Source organism: Perissodus microlepis, chromosome 6 (assembly GCF_051167445.1).
Source record: "Perissodus microlepis isolate ML-2025 ecotype Zambia chromosome 6, ASM5116744v1, whole genome shotgun sequence".
Taxonomy (NCBI): Eukaryota; Metazoa; Chordata; class Actinopteri; order Cichliformes; family Cichlidae; genus Perissodus; species Perissodus microlepis.
The window spans coordinates 13,881,223-13,901,030 of record NC_140466.1 but is presented as its reverse complement, the minus strand read 5'-3'; the positions used below and the strand labels follow the sequence as shown (position 1 = coordinate 13,901,030).

Sequence of the window (19,808 nt, the reverse complement as noted above, 5' to 3'; positions counted from 1 at the left end):
AAGAGAGAGAACACAGACACTCAAGGTTACCATCTTTTCTTATTTTTATTGAAAAGGGCCACACGCACCCCTTTTATAGATGATCTCCATAACATCACTTTAGGCATACCACAAACTGAAAACACTGTATTACCTAGTAAAAATAAATTACCGAGGAATGTAACAAAAAAAAACCAAACAAAACAAAAAACCAAAAATAGTCAAGGAAAAGTGCAGCAATCATGGTTGCACTATAGGAGACGTATTTATGACTCCATGTAATGCTCTGGGTTTACGGAATAATTCCAACCCTGCTGTAAGCAAAACAAAGTTAAACAGTACAAAGGATAATAATATTAATAATAATAATAGTAATGATCATCATACTGTAAGATTTCAGGACTAAACAAAAATCATGTTGGTTCCATTTATTGTGCATATATCATATCTACTGAGGGAAGGGTGGTGGCATGGTGTAGGGCACCATTGGTGGTGGTGGCGGCTGCTGCTGGGCCTGTGGGGGCGGCGGCTGGGAGTTGAATGGGAATGGTGGGTGGTTCATACCATTTTGAGTGGCCCTCTGCATACCCCCAAACTGAGGGGGACCCTGGAAGCTTTGGTTACCAAAGCCGCCCACCTGGTTTGTAGGAGCGCCAAAATTACCCTGTCCATTGCTGTTGCTGTAATTGCTGCTACCATAGTTACCACTAGAGTTACCACTATTGCCTCCATAGTTGCCACCATTTTGGGTCTTACTGCCACCAAAGGAGCTCTTCGGCCCACTGCCAAACCCTCTGTCGCTGTCCCTGTAGCTACTACCACTGAAGTTACTCCTCCCACCCCCAGAATACCTATCCCGACGATCATCCTTGTAGCCACCTCTTCCCCCCCTTCCACGACCTGTGTGAGACAAAGGAGAGAGAAGGAAGGGTGGGTTAAAACACTGTGGCCGTGGCACCAAGACACAGAAACCAGCATCAGGGCTGCTATGAGATCGTAAAACCCCCCAAAACAAAACAAAAAAAAACAAGTCACAATTAAAAAGTACCACAATTACTTTATTAGATCTAAATATAAGGAAAAACACCTAATAACTGATAGAAGAACAAATTGCAAAGTTCAGTAAGGATAATAAAAATCTAGAGCTCTACTTTGAAGTCAGTTTATTTTCCCCCAAAAAATCAGATTTGAACATTATAATAAGCAACATTTCATGGTTATTTTCCTTTCTTAATATCCATTCTTGGACTGTACTGGAGTAGCTACACCTGTATGCTGTGTCAACATTTAAAGTGGAACTACTATGCTTTTCCTTGACAATAACACCTCTCTCTTATCCACAAACACACACAGAAATTGTAGGTGCAGCCCCGTGACGGAAGGTGGGGTGAAGGAATTGTTTTGTAACATTCCTCTATTGTGTTTTCTCAACTTTTCGCAACAACCGAGACACAGTAATGTAACCCACAAAATCTTTTAAATACTTAAAACAGATATTTTTATGAGTGATCAGTCCTTCTGTAATTGTTTTATTGCTCACACTTGGCTTTTTTCCAGTGTTAGTAAAACCCATCCTGCATCTTTCTGAGAATATCTCAGTTTAACACAGGCCTGTTGTATTAGTGTGGCGATGAAAGACGGCTTAGATGATGAACAATCGTGTCATCCTTAAAGACCTGAACCCTGAAACTATACAGTGTCTTAACTGCTGATGAGTTATGTGCAGGAATGCATCAGCAGCCTGCCGGGCCACATACCTGCGTCTCTCCCCGAGTTTGTCAGTCGCATTCCTGCTTTAACTGTTGCTCTTTGTATCAAAGTACTAAAACTGTTACATGCATCAAATGTTTGCTTGATCGCGTTTTAAATGAGATACGTCTGCACAATCTGGTAGAAACCTTTTATGATCTGATCAAGTTTCAGCCAAATCTCATCAGTCTGGTTAAATGGCTGATATCGCTGCGTAAATCTGCTTATAAGTTATTCTACAAAAAGCATAAAAAGGATTTGTGAACATCTCCACTTTCAGTCTGCATGTTAAGAGGCGCGACTGCTTCCTCCCCTTCTCCGCTCTGCCTGTGTGTGCCTAGGATGGCCTCAGAGTATTGAGTGTTCTTTTAGCTGAAAGCAGTCTTTGTAGCTACAAGAAAGCAGAAGAAAAGCAACTGAAAGTGTTAAAGTATGTTCCTAGCTGACCTGTACAGAGAGCTGAATTGAAGTAAGGAGATACATGGAAGCCAAACTGGAGGCTGAAAAACTGCTTCAGTGCCTTCAGTGTGTCGTGTTACTGCTGGGCCTGCATTTTTGATAGGTACTCTGTTTTTACTTTCCAGAGTCATCTATTGTACATCATCTCATCTTCAGCATGTGCCATCCTCACACATAGGCTTCACCCCCTGGGTTTTCCTCATTGTTGCCAACTTAGACATTTAGTTGCATTAAATCTATGATCTTTTAAAAAATGTAAAGACCGTGCCGGTACGATCTGAGACGTTTCTCTGCTTAGAATGTGAAACACACCCGTCTCCCTCCTTCTCTACTATTCAGTAAGTTCTGCATTATTTTTTTTCCTTTATCCTCATCTTTGGATCTGTTTGTGTCATTCAGGCAGCTAATGAGGAAACCAAAGAACATCTGTATGAGACCCTGCTGGCCGAGTGCAGAGACACCATCCAGGCAGTGAAAGAGGAGCTCAAGACTGAGGCGGTAAGATTCAGCAGGATGAAAAGCTGTGATGTTGACAAGAATGAGAGGTGGTGAAGGTGTAGCTTGTAAATACTTGAAACTGGGAATACTAGAAGGTTCAACTAAAGAGCTTTTTTTTTTCCTTTTTGTAAATCTATCAATTTTTTATCACTGTAGAAACAGCGAGAGAGGAGCTCTGATGGTGACACTGGGAAGGTGTCCAACCTGCAGTACCTGCACAGGTAAAAAAGGAAGAAAAATGTACTTCAATTTTACTCCTGGTTCTGTTAGGTTAGTCAGTCATAGGATTAGAGCTGCAGCTAAATGCTTTACCGCTTATCTCAGTAAGTCAATAACACTTTGATCATTCCCCTCTTCCTTTCCCTCCTCGTCTCTTCATGCAGACAACACTGTAACACACAGATCTTCAGTTTATTGTGAAATTACAAACACATGCTCCCTTTTGGGAGGATGAAATCGGAGAACATTTGGCTGTTTGGAAACATTACTAGCAACTTCTAACATCTTTTGATAGACAGACATGTATAAACCTGTCAGGTCGGGGCATCATTAGGCTGAACGCGTGTCGGGTGAGTCTGGTTCAACTTGCAGAGCGCCTGTGAGGCATGTTAATGGTTCCTGACGATGTCTGCAGTTGATTCAGCCGAGGTTTACAGACCTGATGAGTTTAAAGGGATCGCACGCCGTAAGTGAATAATCACTGCTGCTCTTCTCTCCCAGCTACCTGACCTACATTAAGCTGTGTACACTGGTGAAGAGGAATGAGAGCATGGCTCATACTCTGCAGGCCAAACTGAAGGAGCCCGAGGCCGACGAGAACAAGAGGGGGCCCCGTCCACAGGATCTCATCCGCCTGTATGACATCATCCTGCAGGTGAATGTCCTGTTATCAAGTTTAGTCTCTAAGTTGTGTGGTTCTATTGAAAAAGCAAAGGTCTTAGGTGTACAGCCTGATGTTTGTGTTACCACAGTTACATGATGTGCATCTTGTGTTTTTTTTTGTTTGTTTTTTTTCCCCACCACCACCTCCTCCAACTATCCAGAGTCTGGCAGAGCTCTCCACCCTGCAGGGTCTGGAGGATGACCACACCTTCCAAAAGGAGGTGTCCCTGAAGACCCTGGTCTACAAGGCCTACAGGTCAGTGTTTTTGTGCCTGGTTTTCAACATGTTCTGCATCAAACAATGCAGCTGAAATTCAAACAGTGCAACAAGTGTCGTATTTACAATCGCAAATACACCTGCGTCCTGATGTGAAAAGTATATCTAAGCTTTGTTCCATTTCAGATTTCCATGAAAGCTTCTGCAGTTCATAAAACCACACGTTGTTAATGAGCTGCTTTCTTTGGCCTCTTGCAGGTGTTTCTTTATAGCCCAGTCTTATGTGTTAGTGAAGAAGTGGAGTGAGGCGCTGGTGTTGTATGAAAGGGTGCTGAAATATTAGAATAAATTATATCATCATAAAATTAAACCACCCCTCTTTACCTTTAGCTTCCTCCCACAGAGCAAGTAACATTAATAATATTCAGAGGTTATAAAGGGACAGTCACCAATGTACTGATCAATTTATTTGTTTTATTATAGCAGTTTCAGTCCTCTGTACCTGTGTGGTATCATGCTGTATTTTAACTTTATATTTGAACTAAACTACAGTTTACTAATACGGTAAGACTATTTTCTTAACTGCTTGTTCCATTATTGTGAACAGTCTTTGAACCTTCAGGAAACAAGAATCACAATTGCCATCAACAACCAGAAAAAAAACAATACAATATAAATATTAAAGAGGGATTCCATATCTTTTAATAGAAATGTAGAGACAAATCCAAAAGCTTCCTCCTCTGTGACCACTATGTAGCCACCAATTACACACAGATAAATAAACCTGATGTAGCCATGTCAGTGCCTTGAATGTACTGCGAAGAGACTGTAGGATCAGTAAGAGCTGAGTTAGCAAAGTTAAGAATACAAACTCTTGGGGTACATGTATACACACAGTGGGGGTTCATGTGCACCTCTATCCCAAAAAGTCTCTTATTTTTGGACCGCTCTGAGGAAATATGTTTCACAAGCATGTCCCTGACCATCATTTTGTTTTTAAAAGCAATGCAAACTCAGGCAGGTGTTCAAAAAAAACAGCAGGGGCATTCAGATGTTGTCAGCTGCAGAAATGTATCTGAATAGAAAGTTTTTGATCTCCGAGATGTGCATGGTCTCTTTGATGGTTGTGTCTCTGCTGCGGACCTGAAGAAGGCCACTTTCCAACGTGTTCTCACCGATGATGATGGTGAAAAGAACGCCCATCTCATCGTATCTGCATTACATCCACACAGAAACACACAGGCAGGAGTTTAAAGAAAAGTAACGTAATTCATTTTGCATTATGTGCTGATTTAAGGGCATTTACTTGGCATTCAGCTGCTCCATTGATGTTGGCAGAGTTTCAAGATATCCAGGCCACACAGAGATCTTTGCTTCCAGGAACTCCTGCAGAAGGCCTTCACAAATCTGAAGAAATATATTTAAAACACTTTTAATGCAATTTGATGCAAGTCCACAGAAGGAACACATTCAAACAGATCCTTTTAAAGGTGAAAAATGTGTATTTGCACAGAAAAACTCCACAAAGAAAAAGCATGCAACATGTACTTCATGTTATCATTACCTGCCTCAGCTCCACAGTGGCTCCTCTACCAATATTTAAAGCCACTTTAATGGGAACCAACACTGGATGCAGCTTCAGGACCTGAAATCAACAGTGCAACAAATCTCACAAATAAAAGTCACGCCACAAATAGGAAACCCGCTGACAGTTTTTCTGCACGTGCAGCGAGCTGTTAAGCACAATCACCTTTCTCTGGTGCAGCTTTTGCTTGCTCTCTTCTCTCTTCAGCTGCTGGAGTGAGTTGGACAGAAACGCCATCGCACCACGGTCCATGTTTGCGGTAACGGAGACGACATGAGGAATAGACCTTCGTCCATCTCGATGCTGAAAGAGGTCAGGTAAGAGAGATGACACTGCGTGTGATTAAACTGAAGAAAAGCAGCAACAGACAAGCAGCTGCCCGTGTTTCTTATGAGACCTGGTGGTTCTTCTTCCTAAAGCCGTTTAGTTCAACTGAGATTTCTGAAAGCCTCTATCAGCTGGGAGCTAAGGGAATTTTTGATATCAATTTGACTTCCTGTTTTAAGACATGCGCCTCGTCAGAGAACCAGAGCCTCTGCAATAGCAGCTTAGGAACATGTCTGAATCTCGATCCCGACTTAAAGCACACTCTAAAAGAAGCAGACGGACCTGCAGTTTGGACCGGTCTCCTTTGTGTATGTGCAGCAGCTCGGCATCTCCTCGACTCCACAGTGTCTCCAGGGCCTCCTGACCCCATGGGAAGTTGTAGATGATCCTCACACCGCGAGATGCCGCCTGTTCGAGCTCCTCCTGCTGGACTTCATTGCTGCTGAAGTCGGACGGGGAGAGGGCAAACTGGATAAAGAGGACGAAACAAAGAGAAAAGTTGAGTTATTAATGTTTGTAGTTTATAAGGCTGGGAAAGTGTTCTTACAGGAAAATACACATTTATGCACTGGTGCATCACACCGTTTTAAATTTGTCGGAGATGTTTCCCTCCTCAAAGACTCACTTTTCTCCACCACTTCAGCCTCTGTCGTGTCCAGTGGTCCAGCCACTGGGACGATGTGCGAGGAGAGCAAAACCACACTAGAGATGTTTGCGTGACCTCAGCTGAGCTGACAGAAAATAGAACATACAGTGTGTTAATATGACATACTTACCTCATAAGGTCTGAAAAAGATTAATGTGAACTCATGAAATACTGTATTAATATTAAATGGCTAGCTCAGATAAACAATATAAAGAAACAAAATCCCAGTGAAGTCTGTTTGAATTTTTATTTTTCATAAGTGTATCCACACAGACACTCACACAGGTAAGAAACAACAGATGAAGCCTCACCAACCAGAGTCTTCTGCAGGCTGGAAGCACAGACCCGTCTCAGCCAGACCAAACGGCAGCTTCCTGTCCACCAGCTCTAACGAGGGGACAAACTGCTCCAAGGCACCTGGAAACGAAACACAACACGCGTGAACCATCAAGACTAATTTGAAAAAAATAATAATTATTTTTTAGTTTTACAACAATGTAAAAGACAGAGACATGTTAAACAGAAATGTTACTGGCTGAATTTCTGAAGCTGATGAGCACTTTCACACAACACTGAAGTCCTGACAGTATCCTTAACATGGTATTTTAGCTCTTGCCATCATCTTTCTTACTTTCTGAGTTTACTACAGTGTGAAAATAATATTCCAAGAACAGCTCTTGTTTCCATTCACCTTACTCAAACAAAAGTACCACAGTGTTGGCATCAAACTGCACTTACAAGTATCAAAAGTATTCATAAACCATTAAAAGAAATACGTGGAAGATCATAAATGCAATAACGTGAAACAGTTGGTATACACGGTGACTTTGCTTGTAGTTTATAAATCATCTGTGGTGTCATTACTTTACTGTGTATGTTTAATGCTAGCTCTCAGTATAGAAATATAAACGTATGTTATGCTCTATTATCATCATTATTTATTACAGGTGTGTGAGGCAACTTACCTTGCAGTAAGTTTGTTCTCATACTTGGGGACCTCTGCAGGAGCATGTGCACCTCCTCAGCGAGCCGCCCCTTGCTTAGCTCCTCCTGCCCAAGTCTCTGTTTCAGCTGTTCACATTCAACAATCCTCAGCTGGCCTGGTCCACCTGTAGGTGCTTCCCTGCTGCTGCTCAGGGTGTTAATCCCAAAAACCTGAGCTCCGGACCTAGTCACTGAATGCCACCACTGGTCCAGCAGGTTTCTCCTGAGCTCCATGCCCAGAGGTCCATAGCTGCAGCACAGCCCGCGTTGAAACAGCTCCACGTTAGCGTGACCAGGAGAAACGAAGAACCTGTCCACGCAGAGCTGCAATAACGTAGTGACCTGGTCCACAGTCTCAGTCTGGGATGTGCTGCAGCGTCTCCAGCTGTGCCGCTTCAGCGTCACAGTGAATGCACTTCTAGACAGGATGTTTCTTACACACCGAGTAAACATGATGAAGAACCCGCTTCAGAGAAAGTTTCATTAGCAAACAACAAGCTTTAAATCCTGTAGATTTAAAATATTCGCTAAGTGTACGGTCCTAAGTGGCCGCATACCGCAGTGAAAAGATGAGTGCATACGGTGGTTTGAATAGTACATGTGAACTGGGCTCACTGTGTTAAACTCCCAATGAAAGCTAACTTTAGCGAACCTTGCTAAAAGCAGTGTCGACAAATACAGACGGCTGTCGGTGCATTTAAGAGTCGGACAGTTTTCCTGCTGTCACACAACTAATGTCCAATTAGCCGCTGCTCACACTTCACATCTCATAGGAGACACATATTTCAGTGTTAGCAACGCATCTGTTACACGTGGTGGGTGATCCGGAAATGAAATCCTTATATCCGGGTAAAGGAGACTTTCAAAATAAAATGGAAACGTCTACACCCTTCACCGATTCAGTGATATGGGTGCTTTTCTGGCTCACAGATTAAACTTAATTCGGAAGTGAATGGAGGTGGTGATTGAGTCTGTACCCATTACTGTACAAAAACAAAAATAGCAGTTTAATTTAAATATTTTTTTTCAGTTCATTTATCTGATTATAGTGTACACTATGATTATAAAACTACAGAAAAATAAAATTAAAAAAAGGGTACTTGTAAAAATTATAATATAGTTAATAGAAATGACTACACCTCTGATTTACCTTTAACCGATCCTTGACCTTTACTGTGAAATATTTAATATGTGTATTTCATTTGATTTGAGTTGAAAGTGTGTTGCATAGATGTCGCCAGGTTCTTGCTCATAGGGTGTCTTCTGAATATCTGAGGTTTCTCTGTATTATTTTGGGGTATTACCAATTAAAATCATCAATTGCACCATAAAACTTTACTTTCCATAGACATTATTCTCTGCGATAATTAAATAATAATAATAATAATAATAATAATACCCCCCCCAAAAAAACAAAAAACAACAACAACAAAGAAAAAAAACAGGCAGCCATGGGGTAGGGCCAGAATATTCTTGAAAGACTGCATCTCTCAGCTGGCTCGGGAACTCTTTGGTGTTCCCTAGAAAGAGCTGCAGGTTGGCAAAAGGTTTAAAGCTTTGCATTATGTGTTGTCCCAGTGACCCAGATAATCAACAGAAAAATGGATGGACACATGGGTGAAAATTAACAAAAAAAACCAAAACAGCGGAACAGAGCTCTGCCAGTTTCCCTATAACACCACTTAGAGGTATCAAAATCAAAATCTACCCCACCACCCAAAAATAACAAAAAACACCAAAATCCCCAAATTCCCCAAAGAGAGAGAACACAGACACTCAAGGTTACCATCTTTTCTTATTTTTATTGAAAAGGGCCACACGCACCCCTTTTATAGATGATCTCCATAACATCACTTTAGGCATACCACAAACTGAAAACACTGTATTACCTAGTAAAAATAAATTACCGAGGAATGTAACAAAAAAAAACCAAACAAAACAAAAAACCAAAAATAGTCAAGGAAAAGTGCAGCAATCATGGTTGCACTATAGGAGACGTATTTATGACTCCATGTAATGCTCTGGGTTTACGGAATAATTCCAACCCTGCTGTAAGCAAAACAAAGTTAAACAGTACAAAGGATAATAATATTAATAATAATAATAGTAAAGATCATCATACTGTAAGATTTCAGGACTAAACAAAAATCATGTTGGTTCCATTTATTGTGCATATATCATATCTACTGAGGGAAGGGTGGTGGCATGGTGTAGGGCACCATTGGTGGTGGTGGCGGCTGCTGCTGGGCCTGTGGGGGCGGCGGCTGGGAGTTGAATGGGAATGGTGGGTGGTTCATACCATTTTGAGTGGCCCTCTGCATACCCCCAAACTGAGGGGGACCCTGGAAGCTTTGGTTACCAAAGCCGCCCACCTGGTTTGTAGGAGCGCCAAAATTACCCTGTCCATTGCTGTTGCTGTAATTGCTGCTACCATAGTTACCACTAGAGTTACCACTATTGCCTCCATAGTTGCCACCATTTTGGGTCTTACTGCCACCAAAGGAGCTCTTCGGCCCACTGCCAAACCCTCTGTCGCTGTCCCTGTAGCTACTACCACTGAAGTTACTCCTCCCAACCCCAGAATACCTATCCCGACGATCATCCTTGTAGCCACCTCTTCCCCCCCTTCCACGACCTGTGTGAGACAAAGGAGAGAGAAGGAAGGGTGGGTTAAAACACTGTGGCCGTGGCACCAAGACACAGAAACCAGCATCAGGGCTGCTATGAGATCGTAAAACCCCCCAAAACAAAACAAAAAAAAACAAGTCACAATTAAAAAGTACCACAATTACTTTATTAGATCTAAATATAAGGAAAAACACCTAATAACTGATAGAAGAACAAATTGCAAAGTTCAGTAAGGATAATAAAAATCTAGAGCTCTACTTTGAAGTCAGTTTATTTTCCCCAAAAAAAATCAGATTTGAACATTATAATAAGCAACATTTCATGGTTATTTTCCTTTCTTAATATCCATTCTTGGACTGTACTGGAGTAGCTACACCTGTATGCTGTGTCAACATTTAAAGTGGAACTACTATGCTTTTCCTTGACAATAACACCTCTCTCTTATCCACAAACACACACAGAAATTGTAGGTGCAGCCCCGTGACGGAAGGTGGGGTGAGAGAGAGAATGAGAGAAGTCAATTACAATCAATATATTAAAATATGAAAAGAAGAAAAAAAGAAACTTTCTAACCTTCAGTTTTATAACTGAGTTTTAAATGGCCAAATATGAAATAAAAATTATAATAATTACAATAAATATATTCTTGATCACCCATTTTTGATGCTGAAATGTCAAAAGAACTAAAATGGAGACGTGCCAACCAGATGCTAGAGAGAAAACTTAAGGTGTTGGCGAAGCTGTCCCAGCGTATGCCTGAAATAACCATATTAGGCATATCCGTCTTTTGTATAGGTCCATGAACAACGAAAACTGAGTGCTTACAGCAGTCTAAACCATTTAACTTTTATTTAGAGACTAACTCCTGATACTTGGATCTCATTTTTTGGAAAAGACTAATTGGTTCACTTTAAATCACCTCTCTAATAACATCACTGATCAATAACAAAAACTGAGTATCTACTCGTCAGTAAGTCTAGCTCACGTTTAAATCCTAATGTAAATAAGAATGACATTTTACCTCCTCTGTCCTCTGCCATCTGGATCAGCTTGGGGTTAATGGCCTGGTTGGCCTCGCGGAGCACAGAGATCAGGTCACTGGCTTGTTTCATGTTGTTGGGGGTGAAGAAGGTGTAGGCTGTGCCCGTTTTTTGACTTCGGGCTGTGCGTCCAATGCGGTGGATATAATCCTCGGAAGAGTTAGGGTAGTCATAATTGATGACAAATTTCACATCCTCCACATCTGTGAAAGTGTTGCAGTGTGGCAAAACAAAACAAGGAGGCCACAAAGGATTTTGCACACCACAACAGCCAGATCAAAGGGAAAAATTAGCAACTGGGAAGGCTGGGGAAGAAAGGCGACTGTTAGCCTGTGGAGAAAACACGTTAAAACATCAGAATTGCGTACAAGTCTACTCCATGGGAATACTACTGTGGGAAGAGAGAAACGATGCACACTCCAGTTGCTTACCATAATCAAAAGACATGATTCTCCCTTTTGTTAACCAAGGGAGAAAAAAAAATGAATTTAAGTCTTACCATTAAGGAGTATGCATTCACTAGTCCTTTCCCAATGCAGCGAAATCCCCCACAAATTGTCAAGTGACATCCAGGAGCTTCTACGCAGTTGGGCCACGATATGCACTGGGGCCTCCTCGTGCCAATATAGGACCATTGAGTGGTACATTTTTGCATGTCCAGGCTTTTCCCAGTACACTCTCAAAAGAAACTTGTTATTAAAGGCCGCACTGCGCGTCTTGCCAAGACAAAATAGACCGAGTACTAATTTAAACAGGGGCCCGCTTCAAAAACCATGAAAAAGAGCCAAACATTGAACCCTGTGGGACCCCTGAGCGAACACAGAACAATTACCACCACCCCCACCCCCTTCATCAGTATCATCAAGGCAAGATCTTCCAAGAAGCCAGTGTTCACTTGAGAAAATGTCTCTTGTTGGCAGGTCTCGACATGACTATAAAACGCAGGCGAGGGAGGAACTTTGGTTTGAGCTGACTCTCTCTTTTTCCACTCACTAGATGCTCCCACTACCCCCTAAACACATGTGCCAGGTCTCCTCAATTTTCAGAGACATGATTTCAAACTGCTCTCTCCATTTTCAAGGAATCCAGCACTTTGACGGCAAAAGAAAACAACTGAAAGCTTTGACAAGCTCACACCCATGCTATGTGATACAAGCTCTGAAAGGTAACAATTGTTCCAAATCTCAAACAAGTGACTTGCAATACAGCGCTCTCTAACACAACAGCATGCAAGGCAAAAGTCACAGCATCAAGCATATCTCTGTTTTTTAACGTTTGAGTTGGAAACAGCTGGATGGCATTTGTCAGGTGAAATCCATGGACAGAGAACAGATGTGAGCGTTTTTCAACAACATATCAGAGACAAAGGCTTAGCCACACAGCCTTTTGAAGATCACTGGCACACAAGAGCTTTCACCTCTCTAGGCCCACTGGGTGGCAAGCCAGTTGAGCAATTCCAATATGTCATCCTGCTCCCTCTCGAGGCCTGGGACTGTCATGCCTAGCGCCTGCCACAAAGACTCCACCTTAAGGTGAGAAAAACTCAGAAAATGCATAGAAAAGTTAAAGAAAGCAAAAGCACTTTCTTTAAAATAAGTGTAACACTGATAATAAAGTAGTACTATTCAATGCCATACTGACCTAAGCCGCGGGAGGCCACATCTGTAGCAATGAGAATTGGCGCTTTGCCATATCTGAATTCTGGAAGGAAAGGGACTTAATTGAGTAAAATAGAGTAACAATGATTGTTTCAATATTAAAACCCAAATCCATTTTTATTAACACAAAATCATATATCTTACCGTTAAGGACCCAGTCCCTCTCCTGTTGGCTCTTGTCTCCATGGATTCCCATTGCAGGCCACCTGTCTCACACACACACGCACACACACAGTCAGCCTAGATTAGTCCACTGTCAATCCACTGAGGAGCATGTGTTGCAGCAATCTTGAAATGCCTATAGGCTCTTACTTAGGCAGTTAATATGAACCTTTATCTAAAGTAACTTTAATTTTACGTGTTTCTGGGTCAAAACCTGCATGTATATTTACAGCAAATGTGACACGTGTTGCTTCAAATATTTGCTGAACTTGACTGTAAATTAGGGCTGTTCAGTATAACGATATATATCGGATGACGATATAAAAACGTCTATCGTTGCATTTTACGCTATCGTTTGTTTCGTGGTGTCACAAAATAAACTGTTTACGGCAATATTTTTTCATTGTTTTGATGGTCACTGTTGTGGCTATATTAATTTCTTAAAGTTCTCTCTTTCTCTTATATTTAATATAACCACACTACGGACGGACAAGCGCTTGTTTTTATGCATTGTTGTTAGCAACAACAACGGTAAAACCACCGCGTGTCCGCTTGTTTATGTTCCACATAAACCTTTCACAATAAAGCTCAAGATCCTGTTGAGACTTTTCAAAATAAACTGAGTCACGTGAAAGATGCAGAGTATTTACGGATGAGAAGAAAAAAAAGAGCCGTCAGGTGCTAAAAAATAAACCTTAGACTCAAACGTTAGAACAGGCTTTTCCCCGCAGCACGCTGTGTAATAAATACTCACAAAGAAAACGGCGGCCGTTACAACCTATGTCTAAAAATGTATAGTTTCATGCATCGGTTAAAACACTCGACTCCAGGTACGCGACGCCCAGCTGGAAACATTTCACGCAAGTCGAGCTGCCCGAGATTCACAGAATTTACAGAAAATGTTACATTTTTGTGATTTATATCGTTATCGGACGATAGATGTCTTAATATCGGGATATGAGATTTTGGTCATATCGCACAGCCCTACTGTAAATACGATTAAAAAAAAATTAAGGATATGGACTCCTTACCCATCTCTCCTCATCCTCCTGGTGAGCTCATCACAACGTCTTTTGGTCTCCACAAAAATAATGGTCTTGTTCTCCTTTTCACTCATGATCTCCTCCAGCAAACGGATCAGTCTTACAGAGAGCAGACAACAGAGAAAGTCTACTCATTATTCATCTACTGGCTGAATAAAGTTCTCTACCAATTTAAAGCACATAAATTTACGTTTTGTGTCTAAATGGTTAAGCTAAAATACTATGAAGATGGTATGAACACAACAGGATTAGAGCCATTTTAGATTTAATAAGACATTTTTCTTTATCTACAGTACATAATTAAATATAGAACATGGATTTTTCATGTTTAAGCACTCGTTAAGGGTGGTATAAAGCATTTACTCACTTGTCCTCCTTCTCAAGGTCATTGCAAACATCAACTATCTGCAGGATGTTATGATTGGCACTGAGCTGCAGTGCTCCAATATTGATCTGGACATAGTCCTTCAGGAAGTCCTCAGCCAGCTGACGAACTTCCTTAGGCCAGGTGGCGCTCCACATCAGGGTCTGACGGTCTGGCTGGTAGAGAAAAAAAAACAAAACAAAGAAAAAAAGAAATTTTACCAACACAGGTTTACTTGATGTATTCTGGTTCAGTTCTAGGTCTTCTTTCGTCGAATTTTTGAGGCCCTTGCCCTTAAAAGACTATGCAAATTACATATCATAAGAAACCACTAAAATAGTTGCCATCTTTGTGGCATGAAAACCTGTTTCGACACAGATTCTTAGAAATATAATGTTAACTGCCTGCAAAGCAAAAGCAGAAACAACCTACCCGAATTTGGTCCACTATTTTGCGGATCTGAGGTTCAAACCCCATGTCCAGCATGCGGTCAGCTTCGTCCAGCACCAGATAGGTGCAACGGCGCAAATTAGTCTTACCGCACTCCAGGAAATCAATGAGACGACCCGGAGTAGCGATGCAAATCTCAACACCTTAAACAAAAACCGAGAAAATAGCGTTTTTAAACTTAAAACCAATACAATTAAACTGTAATCCTTAAAGAAAAACTTTAAAGAAAATATACCTCTTTCAAGGTCCCTGATTTGGGGCCCTTTGGGCGCCCCGCCATAGATGCAGGTGCTCTTCAGACGGGAGGCCCTGCCATATTCAGCCGCCACTTGCTGCACCTGCTGGGCCAGCTCACGGGTTGGTGCCAGCACCAAGCACTAAAAAAACGATTTATATTCGTTTTAAGTCTGAACATTTCAGCTGTTCTTCCACATGACAACAAATATGGATGACACATGTTTATAGATTATATATCAAAAAGTGTGGGTCTTGAAAGTACTGTAGATGGGCAGCAAAAAGTCATAAATGGAAGAATTTTTTTTTTTTTATTATTTTTTTGTTTAAATTAAAATGTAAATATTTAATATAAATAAATTTTCATTTTAAAGTCAAACTTGTGTCTTGTCAATAGATGGAAAAAACTAAAAGACTGCAGAGGCTATGAGGATGTAAAAAGGCATCAAGATATATAAATGAATCACTGAAAACACAAAGGAGGAAAGATTTTCAGATTTCAAAATGGCAGTCAAAAGGATGGAATTGGCTGTTTTACACAGCAAGATTTGTATATTTACACAGACAACATGAATATATTTTTTACTTACAATAGGCCCATCTCCATGCTCCAAGAATGGCTGGTGTTGGATGTGCACAATTGCAGGCAGAAGGTACTAAAAAGGACAAAAGGAGTGAATCTTGCACGTAATGCAACTATTAACATAACAGTGTAACATCAGTGTTTTGAAAGAATAAAGAGTTGTCTGCCATATCTCCATATCGCCATAACATCAGTGCTGTGAATTTCTTACAAAAGACAGCAGTGTTAACATGGTTTTAACTCAAAACATTTTGTCTAAAATGGATATTTTACAACTCATAGCATCTGGTCAGTCTCAACGGAGCCACTCTTAAACTTGTATACACTCACTGTTGTCACCTTAAAAAATATCAACAGTGTTATACACATTTTTTTTTCAATTTTGCCTAGTGAGTGGTGCAGTAAGGTTACCTTGCCTTAAATGGCTGTACTAAATAATACAAAATGAATTTATTATGTTTGTCTCTTTGGTGAATTTAGCCAATCATGCTGCAAAAAATTCTATACTGTATTATGTTTTAAAATGCTTTGGAAAGCAAAAGTAACCACATAGCACCATTAATTTTATTCCCCATCTTGGCTGAAATGGTTTTAAAAAAAATAAAATAATTCTAACTGTATAACACTTACTGCAAGGGTCTTCCCAGAGCCAGTCTGAGCGATTCCAACCATGTCTTTGCCACTCAGGGCTACGGGCCACCCCTGAGACTGGATTGGAGTTGGTTCAGTCCAGTTTTGTTTGACAATTACATCCATAACATAGCCTGAGGAAGCAAGACGTGCAAGTTTAGTAGCTGCAAGTTGAAATATCAGTATAGGGTAATAGAGCAGACAGGCAGTTCTTAATTATTTAAGCAGCATGAATTTGTACTCACTTGGAAATGCAGCTTCGTGGAACTTTACGATCGGTTTGGGGCAATCTCTGCCTTTAACCGTCACTTCTTTGCTTCTTCGGTACTGTTCGACCTCTTGCTGGAATTCCAAAAAGAAATAAAAAGACACAAGTTCACATTAAAGCAGCAATACCCACTGAAATCATGTATAATTTTAAGAGCTTTACGTTTTATGGTTTGTTTTTTTCCTAGTTAAAAAAATAAAGAAAATTATGCAAAATCAGGCCTTACAAGTGGTCTGCGGGTGACATCTGGGTGCTCCTGGTAGAAGTTCTTTTGAAACTTGGGAAGCTCATCGAGGTTCCAGTGCTTCTTTCGCAGCCTCTCACCAGGGTTGCCGAACTTTCCAGGAGGAGGTCCACCCCTATTGCCTCCTCCACCACCACCAAAACGAGGAGGCCCACCGCCATATCTTCTTGTGAAAAAAAAAAGAAAAAGAAAAAAAGATGCCACGTATAAAAAAAAGAAAGAAAGAAAAGAAAACAAAGTACCCTTTTGTTAAAATAACAATTAACTGCTCAGCCATTCCTATAGAAATATTCTTAAGGATGCAAAATGAAACACTGCAATTGTTTAAATAACTGCAGTCTGGACTTTTTCAGGTTGGCTTAAACTATGAATGAAGTTAATTGCAGCATCACTACTGAGGTTTTCGCCTGTTTGGTCAATTTCTTCAATCGCAGTGCTAGATGTATTTCCTGTCTCCACAGTTTTATAGCACTATAAGGAAACAGCCTTTGTAAAATAAATATAAAGGCATTTGTTACACAAAACACAATCTTTCTATTATATCCATTTTCCATGTATTTATTTACTGGAAGAAGAGGGTATTTGTGCCCACTTAGTTTGTAAAACTTAAATATTTACTTTACAGAAAATCAGCACCTGTGGAATTTCGGGAAAATGGAAGTGATATGATCGAAGATATGCTTTGTATTTTGTTTTTGAAAATAACAGCATTCACCAAAAAGTACCCATAGATGAAATAAATGTCAGCAAAGAAATTCATTAAATGGAATAAATACAAGTTTAGGACCAAACATTTGTAGGTTGAGTCTTTTCACTTTTTTTTTTTTTTTTTTTTTTTTTAAATAGAGGTTTTAGCCAGAGCCAAAGAATACAAACTGGCACTGTGAAATACAAGTTATTTTTTTAAGCTCATTTTGGTATTTATGGTGTAATTTACATTATTATAATATACTTTTTTAACTTAAATAATCATACAGTGTAAAAACAAACAAACAAACACAGATTTTTTGGCGAAGGAGGTCACATACAGTGCTTTGGGAAAACAAACAAACTTTCCCAGATGCCATCTTATGATCTAATGATTGCACCTCTATTTAAACAAAACAAGATTTAGATCCCTTTTTAAATACTTAATAATTGATTTTATAAATTGGTATATGAACAATTTAGCTTTTTAAGTAGGGCATGGCAGAAATTTAAGAACTACACCCTTAACTGTCGATAAACTAATCTTTCAGACAGGCGTGGTCAGGACAACCAGAAACCAACAAACAACAAGAAGCTGTTATGTCAAATGCATAGGTATAACAGGCTAATAATTACATATGAAATTTACTTTAAAAAATTAGATAAAGCAGTTAAGATTGTCTGTCTCTCTCTCTCTCTCTCTCTCTCTCTCTCTCACATAAACAATTACTAATGGGTAGTACACTAAGAAAATAAATTTATAAAATTAAAAGTGGGGCTGAACGTCAATGTGTAGCATGAATTTTTAGTAAACCATTTAAAAAATATTTTCATTTTAAAGTCCTTTGGTTTAAAATGTGTTATGTAAATAAAACTTGAAACTGTAATTATCATCTTTATGAAACGATGGCTTTTATGTCCCGTTTACTTATGTATATATATTTTTTTATTTAGGAATATTTATTCATCGTAGCTTTCGTTTTTGATAAAACCTAGTACTGAATAGGCTAAAGCTCCAGGCTGCATATTTTCAGTATATTATCTATGTTCTTTCCGCTTAATTCAATCCTTTGCCGTTCTGTTTGTTTGTTTGTTTGTTTTTTTGTTTTTTTGTTTTTTTAAAATGGGCATTTATTTAATTGTCATTTTCGAGAAACTGCCAATAACTTGTCAGTTGCAGTAATTTCACAAGTACATTTAACCAAAACAAACGCTAAATAATGACAAAAAAATTGTAATTAAAATGTTTCATAAACAGTCCCACATTATATGTATATATTTAACTTTATATTATTGTAGTATATGTATACAACACCAGGTTTACTAACATTAAAAACCCATATATAACTATGAATGCTGTACAGACTGAACAGGTTCAAACCGCTTATGCGGAGCCATCTTTGAATACCGCTTCCGCATAAACAATAACATGTCACATCACCGAGCCTGACCTGACCCGGTTAACACACGGTTAAACGAGGCTGTTATGAGGTTTCGTTTTGCCTCCGGTGACAGAAAACGACTCGTTAGTAATAAATTGGGCCTCAGCGACATAAATCTTGCACTCTCAAGAGAAGACACTTCTGCGTCACATGCTCCGGTAACGGGAAGGCTGACGTGCAAACGCCGACACGGAGCCGCCGTTCGCTGCCATTTTATCTCCAAACGGCAAGGAAATGGATTGCATTACACTGACAGGGCGCCGCCCGCATAGAAACAAGCGTACATTCTAATACACGCCTTTACTTACTAACAGAAAGGCGACAATAAACCACGAAACCCTCGCAGTGACATTTGTTTTGACACGAAAGACAGCGCTGCAGCCAACGGCCGAATGCTACACTTGGCATTTTTTGCTAATATTAAGGAAACCCACACTTACCCTCGGTCTCTGCCACGATCTCTGTCTGAAAAACCTGGCATTGTGTTGTAGACTGCAGTGAAAAAATGGGATAAGAAGAAATATCAACTGCCGGCCTATAAAACAGGCGAAAAAAATCTACGAGCTGAAAGCGCACCGGCGAAATAAAAAGAAAATGCCGGCAGACAAAAGTCTGTCTACCGAGACGGAAACGAGGTCAGACGGGACGGATAACATTTGTATCAATGCGCGTTTTTCATTCGTATTAGCTGTGGTACTATTTTATGTTCGCGTTCGGGGCTGTGACGTTTATTTCTACAGTTGATATAAACCTGCTTTCTTTGCTTTCTTTCTATCTTTCCTTTATCCGTCCCGTTGACATCAGTAAAAGCATTTTTCAAAAGCATTTTTCTGAGAAGTGTATGACAATTGAACAGTAGTGCAACTACCTCCTCCAAACTGAATAAAGTAAAAAAAAAAAAAAAAAAATCTACAGTCCTTCCAAAAAAGACCTTTACATCCATTAGACCTAACGAAGATCCTGGCAATTGAGTATATACAGATGTTTATAATGCAAACCTTTAAAACGGTCCACATTCAAAAACAAGTCTGTGATCTCTTACTGGCATG

At 40.0% G+C, this 19,808-nt stretch overlaps 3 protein-coding genes across 7 annotated transcripts; 1 reads left to right on the top strand and 2 right to left on the bottom strand.

Moving 5' to 3' along the window:
- Positions 1-26: 26 nt before the first annotated feature.
- On the bottom strand, positions 27-19,423 carry LOC146385276 (putative ATP-dependent RNA helicase DDX5). Of its 4 annotated transcripts, none has more exons than XM_084930912.1 (13): positions 19,200-19,423; positions 16,613-16,796; positions 16,364-16,460; positions 16,119-16,252; positions 15,496-15,561; positions 14,907-15,048; positions 14,654-14,814; positions 14,225-14,397; positions 13,846-13,956; positions 12,797-12,858; positions 12,636-12,695; positions 10,976-11,197; positions 27-879 (listed from the first exon to the last, which is right to left on the bottom strand). In XM_084930912.1, exons 1-13 carry the CDS (start codon positions 19,238-19,240, stop codon positions 428-430), a joined length of 1,905 nt encoding a protein of 634 aa, XP_084787038.1. In that variant the 5' UTR covers positions 19,241-19,423; the 3' UTR covers positions 27-427. The 4 variants fall into 4 exon arrangements, with proteins under 4 accessions (XP_084787038.1, XP_084787039.1, XP_084787036.1 ...); XM_084930913.1 differs by having other exon boundaries at positions 16,613-16,793; XM_084930910.1 differs by lacking the exon at positions 27-879 and adding an exon at positions 9,109-9,961 and having other exon boundaries at positions 19,200-19,421.
- LOC146385278 (signal recognition particle subunit SRP68-like) lies at positions 2,551-4,143 on the top strand. The gene is made up of 5 exons (XM_084930916.1): positions 2,551-2,685; positions 2,842-2,906; positions 3,406-3,559; positions 3,729-3,823; positions 4,043-4,143. Exons 3-5 carry the CDS (start codon positions 3,455-3,457, stop codon positions 4,125-4,127), a joined length of 285 nt encoding a protein of 94 aa, XP_084787042.1. The 5' UTR covers positions 2,551-2,685; positions 2,842-2,906; positions 3,406-3,454; the 3' UTR covers positions 4,128-4,143.
- On the bottom strand, positions 4,462-8,171 carry LOC146385277 (DNA polymerase subunit gamma-2-like). Of its 2 annotated transcripts, none has more exons than XM_084930915.1 (8): positions 7,308-8,171; positions 6,658-6,759; positions 6,322-6,422; positions 5,979-6,164; positions 5,535-5,672; positions 5,349-5,429; positions 5,091-5,191; positions 4,462-4,997 (listed from the first exon to the last, which is right to left on the bottom strand). In XM_084930915.1, exons 1-8 carry the CDS (start codon positions 7,777-7,779, stop codon positions 4,832-4,834), a joined length of 1,347 nt encoding a protein of 448 aa, XP_084787041.1. In that variant the 5' UTR covers positions 7,780-8,171; the 3' UTR covers positions 4,462-4,831. The 2 variants fall into 2 exon arrangements, with proteins under 2 accessions (XP_084787041.1, XP_084787040.1); XM_084930914.1 differs by having other exon boundaries at positions 6,322-6,427; positions 6,654-6,759; positions 7,308-8,169.
- Positions 19,424-19,808: the final 385 nt, after the last annotated feature.

Excerpts from the sequence above, each read along its gene's own strand:
- LOC146385276 (XM_084930912.1), bottom strand. The coding sequence starts at position 19,240 with ATGCCAGGTTTTTCAGACAGAGATCGTGGCAGAGACCGAGG. Across the intron at positions 15,562-16,118 it reads GCTCTGGGAAGACCCTTGCA|TACCTTCTGCCTGCAATTGT; the intron begins GTAAGTGTTATA and ends TGTCCTTTTTAG. Across the intron at positions 12,859-13,845 it reads AGGAGGATGAGGAGAGATGG|GTGGCCTGCAATGGGAATCC; the intron begins GTAAGGAGTCCA and ends TGTGTGAGACAG.
- LOC146385277 (XM_084930914.1), bottom strand. The coding sequence starts at position 7,779 with ATGTTTACTCGGTGTGTAAGAAACATCCTGTCTAGAAGTGCATTCACT. Across the intron at positions 6,428-6,653 it reads CCTGCAGAAGACTCTGGTTG|CTCAGCTGAGGTCACGCAAA; the intron begins GTGAGGCTTCAT and ends ATTTTCTGTCAG. Across the intron at positions 4,998-5,090 it reads ATGGAGCAGCTGAATGCCAA|ATACGATGAGATGGGCGTTC; the intron begins GTAAATGCCCTT and ends GATGTAATGCAG.
- LOC146385278 (XM_084930916.1), top strand. The coding sequence starts at position 3,455 with ATGGCTCATACTCTGCAGGCCAAACTGAAGGAGCCCGAGGCCGACGAG. Across the intron at positions 3,560-3,728 it reads TGTATGACATCATCCTGCAG|AGTCTGGCAGAGCTCTCCAC; the intron begins GTGAATGTCCTG and ends CCAACTATCCAG. Across the intron at positions 3,824-4,042 it reads CTGGTCTACAAGGCCTACAG|GTGTTTCTTTATAGCCCAGT; the intron begins GTCAGTGTTTTT and ends GGCCTCTTGCAG.